At 55.9% G+C, this 8,881-nt stretch overlaps 1 protein-coding gene across 1 annotated transcript; it reads left to right on the top strand.

The window, feature by feature from the left end:
* The first annotated feature begins 242 nt into the window (after window positions 1–242).
* LOC114072386 (alpha-protein kinase 3-like) lies at window positions 243–8,584 on the top strand. The gene is made up of 10 exons (XM_027910289.1): window positions 243–1,448; window positions 2,292–4,302; window positions 4,700–4,847; window positions 5,063–5,190; window positions 5,282–5,317; window positions 6,100–6,374; window positions 6,470–6,558; window positions 6,794–7,011; window positions 7,692–7,740; window positions 8,350–8,584. Exons 1-10 carry the CDS (start codon window positions 243–245, stop codon window positions 8,582–8,584), a joined length of 4,395 nt encoding a protein of 1,464 aa, XP_027766090.1.
* Window positions 8,585–8,881: the final 297 nt, after the last annotated feature.

Below are 8,881 nucleotides of genomic sequence, written 5' to 3' on the forward strand. Positions count from 1 at the left end.
GCAGAGAGCAAAACTTGCCTGGAATTCGCTGCTGTCCTAAAGGAGCAGGTGGGACACCTCAGGGCGAAGTGAGCAAAATGGGGAAGGTTTCACACAGCACAAGAGTTCGCCCCGTGAGGGCGAGCCCCTGTTGATGTTACCCGGTTCTGACCCGCCTGAAATCAGCCATTTACGGCTCGAGGAGCTCGGCAAAGCACGAATCTCACCCCCCTCTGAGAAATCCCATGGACACAGGGGACAACATGGCTGTAAAAAACGGGATTACGTCCCAGGGGAGCGTTTCGTGCCCGAGGGATCTGCCAGGGAGCGGTGATGAGCTGCTCCGCCTGAACGGTGCGCTCGCTGCAAGAGCAGAGGAGCTCCCTGCAGATGAAACCGCTCGTCACACAGGCAGCTGTTGCCTGCACGGGGAAGCCCCTGGATCTGGTCAGCCTCTGGCAGATGGCCAGGTGTGTAAAAACACTGGGTTGGACTGTTCTCTGAGCAGGAATCCCCTGCTCAGGGAGCAGGCAGATAGTCCCGTGGGAAAAGATGATTCTGCGAGCTCTGCCGCCCTTCTGGAGATTCGCGCAGAGGAAATTCCAGATGTTAATGATGACTTCTCTGATGATGACCTGGAGTACTTCGAGTGCTCGGATGTGCTGACGGGGCAGGAAAATGAAATCTGGCAGAGGAAACTGCGGTTTCTGCTGGAAAGCGACGACGAAGACGACCTCAAACTGAGCGAGGATTGCGATGGGTGCGCTCGCCTCCTGGGCGAAGTGTCGGGTGACACCGCGCCTGGGGAGACCCCCATTGGCTTCCGTGGGCATCACTCAACATTCCCAGGGCTCGATGTAAGGAGAGACCCCTCCATGCCCAGCCAGTCCCCTCCGCAGGCAGACATGACTCTCGCCGTCGGCCACCGCCGGCAGGGGAGCGCCGGCCCCGAGGACGAGCACGGCGCGCCCGTCGCATCCGCAGGTGCTGCAGATGAACATCCCGGCAGCCCAGGGGACGCTGACGCCAGTGGCCACCTGGCTGGCACGGCGAGGCACTCGGATCCTGCTCCTGCTGATCCTGCAGGTGCCGGGGCAGACCCCTCTGCTGCGGGGACAATGACGGGAGCCGGTGCTGCTCCGGGGGAAAGCTCCCCGCTGCCGGAGGAGGGGGACGGGGAAGGAAAACCCCAGGAAAACCCCCGGCACGCCGGCTGTGCCTTCGCTGAGACCCTGAGGAGGAACCTTTTCAAGCTGTTAAACCCCCTGGAGCTCTGCAGGTACGTGAGCGCCATAGGACAGTCTCTGCAGGCTCCATCTCCCGCTCCAGAAGGTGTCCTGATTCCCAAGGAGACAGAAAGCCTGGAGGTGCAGGCAGAAGAGGCAGATAAAGACTGTCAGTGGGAAGGGAGAAGGACTCAGGGCCTGCCTGAGCAGAGTCAGATGCCGGATGAGAACGCCTCGCTCGGGGTAAGTAACGTGTTTGTCATTTAAAAATATCATTATTTTATCACTAAGAGCCGCTCTGCTGATTTCAGTGCCGCTTATCCCCGCTTGGCAGCGAAGCCTGGAGAACTGGAGTCGCTTTGGGAGGCGCTGTCCGTGCCCTGCTGAATGACAGCCCCGGCTGGGAGGGAAATGGGGGTCGAGTAAAGCCCGGGGTTGTTCTAATTATAGAGCCAGCCTGATAATGGGGAGAGAGGCACTAATGGACAGCTGGGTGGGGAAATCCGAGAGGGAGGTCTCAGCGAAGGAATGCCTCGAGCCACAAGGTTTCTGGAATGCCCATTGTGAGCAGAGAATGTTTTGGTTTGCACTCGTTTTTCCTCCCCTCTCCAGGTACCTGCGTGGGTAGGAAACACGTGGGGAAATCAGTGCTGTATGTGCAGGTGTGATGCTCCACCAGTTTCCCTGAGTGGGAAGATGGGATAGTAGTTTTTATGTCACGGAGGTTCAAGTCATTGACAACAACTTTCTCTATCTGCTCCCTCCCAGTTGTCACCAGCATGTAATCAGCTCCACGTTGGAGAATGGAGGAGCAGAAAGGCTGAAAGGGGTGGCAACTTCACTACAACTCCCTCCCTGAGGAACAACCTGTGCTTCCTTTCAGACTCTTACCCAGGAGGTTGATTTCAAGCCGTCAGATTGATGATATGAGTCAGAAACTTGACTGTTGAAAAACATTTAAAAAAAAAAACAACCCCCTCCCCCCAAAAAAAAAACCTTAAAGCCACAGCTCTAGTTCAGGCCCATGTCAAGCTGCATTTTTAATTTTTGATTTTTAATCAAGTTTCTCTCTTTTCTTCTCTGTAGGATCGAGGTGCTCATCTTGAAAGCGTCCCCCAGAACTGTGACAACCTCTGCGTGGAAACAGAGGGGACCCTGAGGGCTGGGGGGAGCGGAGGAAGCAGCCAGCCAGCTGCAGGGATGCTCTCTGCTGACGTCACGCTGCCAGCAGAGAACGCAGAGTTACAGACTCCTCCTCTCGCCCCAGCTCTCCCCTGCGGCCCCTCAGGGGGTGCTGATGCCCTGCCAGCCCTGCAGTCGGGGTGCAGAGGGGACGCTGATGGATCTGCGGTGCGTGACGAGCTGTGGAAACTCCTCCACGAAGATGACTCAGAGGGTCAGGTCCCGTTGGCAGGCAGGGGCGTCACGAGCTGGGAAACGAGGCCGGCGGGTGTCCAGGTCACGGAACAGGAGAGCTGTTGCCGTCCTCCTTTGCTGATGGATGGGATGGAAGAGCGGGAACCCCTCCCAGCAGCCAGCCCTGGGCGAGCTGGGCGCGGCGATCGTCCCATCCTCCGAGGAGCTGCGGCACCCCCAGCTTGTCTGGCAGCGGATGGGGCTGGAGATGAGATGGAAGCACCAGCAGCTCGTCCTGCAGCAAACAGCACCTTCTCAAGGCCAGGGCTTCGTCCTGAACACGGCGTGTCCTGGGGGGATGAGTCTGTACCTGGGGAAGGCTGTCATTTCAGGGGAGGACCGGCTGATTGCCCTGAAGAAAAAGGCCTTTTCCCCAGTGACAACACCTGTCAGCTCACACGTACAGGGCACTGCTCTGTTGGCACCGTACATGGGAGGTACAAACTGAATCTACAGGCAGGAGGAGATGGCTCTGACTCGAATGCACAAAGCGACACTGATTCCCAGGGTTGCCATCTTCCAAAAATTGACAGCTGTCAGGATTTTCAGGCTGTTTCTGCTGCACAGGAACACGGTTCTGTAATGCAACTGCCTGCTTTAATTGAGACTCCTGCAACCAAAACAGGTGAGAATCTACCCCAAAGCGCAGAGCAACTGCCAGAAACAGCAGAACAGGAAGGGGCGTTCGCTCCCTCCTCCAGGGATCTGCCTTTAAGTGATTTTTGTGTGGAAATGCCCAGCTGTGAGGCAGCTAAACCGGGAGATCAGAGTGAGATTCCCACAGCTGATGAGCACAGGGCTGGGATTTCCTGTGACCCAGGAGTTACTCGGGTTCCAGAGGGTCCATCTGCAGTTTCCCCTCATTGTACAGCGGAACAACAAGGCAGGGGGGATCAGCCGGATGCCCAGCAACTGCCTGGGGCAGCAACGCTGCTGCTCCTCACACCTGCCAGCCCCTCACAGGACCTGCTGGTAAAAAAAACTGGATCCACTCCATCTGGAGACGAAGGAAACAGAAACCTGAGCGTGCTGGAAACTTCCTGCGGAGCATCGCAGGGGCTGTTCCAGAGGGCACCTGCACAAACCCAGGGGGAAGGAGATGAACTTGAGAGGCCAAGAGCTGTTGGACGCAGCCCAGATGAAGCTGAAACAAAGGCTGCTTTAACTTTAATCAGCTCCCAGGCTCAGGGACAGGTGGTGAACACCGGCACGGAGCAGTCCTGCCCTGACGGGATCCCTCCCAGCGAGGCTGATTGTTCCATCAGCGACAAAGAGGAAGAAGTCAGGGCGGCAGAGAGCGTAGTAAATTGTGGTTTGGCTCATTTGCCACCGGTTGATTCGGGGAGCAAGGGGTGTTTTGAGGAGCAAACTCGGCTGCTCTCCGTGGCATCGACCGCCTGCGACCCGCTCGCCATCGACGCGGAAAGGCAACAAAATCAGGAGGGCTCCAAACCCTGCCAGGCAGAGCCTGAGCCCCCCAGGTGTAAACAGGACGCAGCCAAGGGCGGGCATTCAGCTGCTGGGGCCAAGAAGAAGTTGCCACCAGCGGCTCTGCCCAAAAAACCCCGCCTGGAGGAGAAGGGAGGTGGCAAAAAGTCCGGGAAGGGCGAGGCGGGCGGGACTCGTAGAGAAGAGAGAAAACCCGAGCAGAGGAAACCGGTTTTGAAAAAGGACAGCAAAGGTAAGAGCAAACTTGATTTCCTTTTCTGGCTGGGCATTTTTCTGGCTCCAGCAATCCTGCAGGGCTGGGATCCCCGAGGAGGGACACCAGCGCAGCAGCTCGGAATTCACGCGGCCGGAAAAGCGTCATCTCCAATTTTACATCTCTCACATCGGGCAGGGATGTGTCACCATCCCAAAAACCTTTTCCCTGGGAGGTGGATTCCCTTTCTTTCCCAGTCCCCTCCCTCCTGCTGCCGTGCCCATGGGCAGGGATGCCAGAGCAGTGTGGGAGGCAGTGGAAGGGTCAGAATTATTCACCGGCGTCGTCGCTGCTCGTGTTCTTCACGCGAAAGGTTAAGATGCCAAGGTGACGTCATTATCCCCTCACCCTCCATCGTGGCTCTGCTTTTTTCAAGCTCCCAGGCTGCTGAAGAAGATCCAGGCAGAGTCTTTCCCCGAGGGCTCTGGGAACGTGAGGCTGTGCTGCCAGTTCGGGGACATCCACGGGGACTCCACCGTTACCTGGACTAAAGATTCCAAGGTGCTGGCTCGGCTGCACAGGAGGTGAGTGAGTGTTTTTTGAAGGACTGGGAGCTCCTGGACAGCTTTTGGGACGCCTGAATTGCTTAAACTTCCCGTGTGATTGCGATTGTCGCGCTGCAATACCCACAGCGGCGTCCGCTGCTGAACAACCGTGCCGTGCCGTAACAAACCAACCCTGCAGGGAGATCCAATGACCAGTTCTCCCGGCGCTGACAGGTCCCACCGCTCTGTTGCAGCGCTCAGGATGACTCTCCCGTCTCCCTGGAAATAGCCAAGGCCGCTAGCAAAGACCAGGGCATGTATTACTGCTGCCTCCACAACGCCTTTGGGAAGGTGACCGCTGAGTTTCACCTGACTGCTGCAGGTAAAGCTCTGTTTGGCACTTTAATTACTGATAATAATCCTTTCCATTCAGTTTTTTTGACTATAAAATCCATGTCTTGCTTTCCTTGCAGTGCTGGAACGTCTCTCCAGTTTTCGGAGCTACGAAGGTAAATCCGAAGGGCGTGGCATCACACACACACGCAGTGAAAGCCCTGGAGGTTTGGAATGCTTTCCCCATGTGTTCCCTCGTGTTCAGTGACACCCAGCATGTGTCCTGGGCTGCAGCTAAAGATAGAGCCTTGCCTGGAGGGTCTGTCATTCCTCAGCACCCTGAGCAACCAGCGTGGCCTTCGGGGGGGCCCATCCTTTCCGTTCCCTCGAAGAACAAACTTAAACATTCATTTACTTGGGCAAGATGAAGATGGGGCTTTTTGTGTGACAGGACTGGATGGCTTTTGATCAGGTGGAGTTAGGGAGCACCCTAATTCTTGTCTTCCCTGTGTAGTGTTCCCTCTGTGCTTCCAACAGAGGCAGGAGGGTGCAGGTCACTGCAAGGGGCAGCTCCGAGTTGTCCCTTCCTCGTCGTCCTCTCCTCCCATTTCTCATCTTCACTGATGTTTCCTGCAGAGTTACACTTCGAGACACTCGAATTGCCATTAATTTCTCTAAGTGCTTATTACCCTTAACCACTTTTTCCCCCCCCTTACGAACATTTTGCCGTTTGGCTTCCACTTGATGATGATCATTTAAAGAGGTGAAATCCTCACTCTGGATTTCCAGAGTGTGTTCTGCCCTTACCGCCCTGGTAAGCTGCTGGGTTTTAGGCGGCAGCGCAGCAGTTCCCACTCGAGCAGCAGAGTCCCAACCCCCCCAGTAGGACAATTTACACCGCACGAGCGTTTCTCGTGAGTGAAGTCATTCCATCCCCACACCCCCCGTTACATTTCAGGTGTGGAGGAGATCGAGTTCATGCAGCTGCTGTTCCGCGACGATTCCATCAGCGACAGCTACTTCGGGGGCCACCTGCACGGGGTGCTGGCCACGGAGCAGCTGCACTTCGGCGAGGGGATGCACCGGCGCGCCTTCCGCAGCCGCGTGCGCCGGGGCCTGGCGCCCGTCTTCGCGCCCGGCCACCCCTGCGTCCTCAAGGTGCACAGCGCCCTCAGCCCCGCCGCCGGCACCAGGGAGGAGCTGGTGAGGAGGAACTACAACCTGGCGCTGCAGGTGAGTCCCCCCCGGCCCCTGGGGAGGGTGGAATCATCAGCACACGTCCGGTGAGTGTCCTGAGCGGGGTTGGTGTCTGTCTGTCTGTGCCGCAGGAGTGCTGCGTGCAGAACGCCGCCAGGGAGTACGCCAAGCTGTACGCCGCCGAGGCCGAGACGCTGGAAGGCTTTGGGGAGGTGCCAGAGTGAGTATTTACAGCTGTTTGCGTAGGTAGGTGCTCATACCGAGCGACCTGTGCTGACTGCTAAAGGGGGAGGGTGGGAACAACGTCACGGTGCTCTCAGCTTGTTTGAAACTCTTCATTCGCTCTCTGAGCTCACCCCGTCCTCTTGTCTGTTCCTTCGTCCCTCACTGAGAGAATTCTCTGACTTTTGTGAGTTTTGTTAGCGATGTCACCGGTTTCTACCCCTGGCTTTCAGGATCATTCCCATTTTCCTCATCCACCGCCCCGCCAACGCCATCCCCTACGCCACGGTGGAGGAGGAGCTGGTGGGGGAGTTCGTGAAATACTCGGTCAGGGACGGCAAGGAGGTGAATTTCCTGAGGAGGGACTCGGAGGCTGGCCAGAAGTGTTGCACCTTCCAGCACTGGGTGTACGAGAGGACCAGCGGGAACCTGCTCGTCACCGACCTGCAAGGTGCGAGTTTTAGTTTTATTTTTATGATGGAAGAGAGAAACAAAAAAATCTCACCCCCTGAAGGGGAGGGTGGTTCTTCCACTTTAGTGAATCAGGACGCTCAGGATGGGTCAAATCTGGGTTGATGAAGTGGCTTGTGAGTGGAAGGGTTCAGGCGTCAATGACAAGCCAGTCCTTCTCTTTTTCTTCTATTTACTCACCAGCAATCAGCGTGCTCCACGTGCAGGTCCTGCCTAGGTTTGAGGAAACCCCTTTCCTTCAGCTCCCCTGGGTGGGATTCCACCTGCCCAGTGTGCACAGAGGTTCTCGAGACAGGGGAGAACAGACCCTTCTCAACCAGAAAAACTTGGGAATCTTAAAAAGAAATCCCACGTTCATGTACAAGAGAAGTTGGGAAATTAGCAAGGCATAACTAAACAAGATCCCTGGAGTCATTAAAAAGGGGGAAGAAAGAATCTTAGCCCAGGAACCGATAAAAACCAGTGGTGTGAGCCTGACTGATGACACAGAGCGCGATGATTTTAACTGGGGCCCCTAAAACTCTCTGGGAAAGAAATGCAACAGAACATTCCAGTGGGAAAGGTGAACCCACGAACAAGATCTGATGCCTGCGTGGGTGAAGATTCTCCTGGGAATTCCAGTGGAAGCTGAGCTGAGGGGTTTCCCTTTGTGCCTTGCAGGTGTGGGGATGAAGCTGACGGACGTTGGCATAGCCACCCTGGCCAAAGGGTGAGTGAGCTCAGAAAGGTTTGGGGGTTTTTTTAGGTCCTCAGGAATCAGCAGATTAAAGAGTGGTGGTTGTCCAGCTCGCTCTGGGAAGTGACTCCCATAAAAACTGCTGTGCTGGGGGAGGAGGGAAGTGGAGCATCATTTAGCCAGCGGTTTTCTCGCCAGGTGGAGGTGACACAGAACCGATTGGTTTGGTTCTCCCGGGCGATTTGTCAGCGATTTACGCCCTCCCCTCGAATTCTGCTCGCTTGTCCCCGCTCCGCGGGTGTTTTCCCGGGGATCTGGAAAGCGGAGGAGCCCGCAGTGCTGGTGTCAGCAGAGGGCGAGGCCGAGCTGGGAACGGGAAGCGTTTCCAGGCTGGGGGCACTGGAGGGCACCAGAGCCTTGGGATCGGCTGCTGCTGCTGCTCTTTGTGCGGGTGGTTCCTCAGGGACACGCGAGCAGCTGGTTTAGACGGGCTTTTATTTACCTCGGAAGAGAAGTGGATTTCTTACAGCTTGGAGGAGACTTGCTTAAGGTTTTCTCGAGATCCTGCTCTGTGCTAAAAACCAATCTTGAAATCCCTCTTTTTTTTTTTGTTTTGTTTTTTTTTCTCCTTTGTCGCTGCAGGTACAAAGGGTTCAAAGGCAACTGCTCCTTCTCCTTCATCGAGCAGTTCCGAGCCCTCCACCAGTGCAACGAGTACTGCCAGATGCTGGGGCTCAAATCCCTGCGAGCCACCCACCAGAAACAGCGCAAAGCCGCGGCCCCCAAGGGCAAAAACCCGCCCAGCTCATCAGCTGGGAAGAGAACGCTGCCCAAAAAGGGCAGAGAGCACCGAGACTTCATTTCCTCCGAGCACTGAGGGGACAGTTGGGGACAGTTTGGGCGCGGTTTTGGAGCCGCCCCGGTGCTGATGGCAGCGACAGATGAAGGAGATGACTCTGTGCTCTCGGTCCTTGTGTCTGTGGAAACGTTCCTGTGTTTAAGGTGCCGCTCAGTCCCAAGTTTTGCACACTTGTTGTTGCTCAGGCTGCTATTGGAAAAAAAAAAATAAAAAAGGGGGTTCTTTTCCCGGGTTTTTGCATATTAAAATCCCACCCTGATTCTGCCCTCGTGATTTTTTTTTTTCTGTCTTGTATTAAAAAATAAAACCGTTCGC

Source organism: Empidonax traillii, unplaced genomic scaffold, assembly GCF_003031625.1.
Source record: "Empidonax traillii isolate 1590-97213 ecotype Southwest subspecies unplaced genomic scaffold, ASM303162v1 scaffold3104:size15410, whole genome shotgun sequence".
Classification (NCBI taxonomy): Eukaryota; Metazoa; Chordata; class Aves; order Passeriformes; family Tyrannidae; genus Empidonax; species Empidonax traillii.

Coding starts and splice junctions, on each gene's coding strand:
- LOC114072386 (XM_027910289.1), top strand. CDS start 243: ATGGCTGTAAAAAACGGGATTACGTCCCAGGGGAGCGTTTCGTGCCCG. Junction 4,303..4,699: donor TTTGAAAAAGGACAGCAAAG/GTAAGAGCAAAC, acceptor GCTTTTTTCAAG/CTCCCAGGCTGCTGAAGAAG. Junction 7,741..8,349: donor ATAGCCACCCTGGCCAAAGG/GTGAGTGAGCTC, acceptor TTGTCGCTGCAG/GTACAAAGGGTTCAAAGGCA.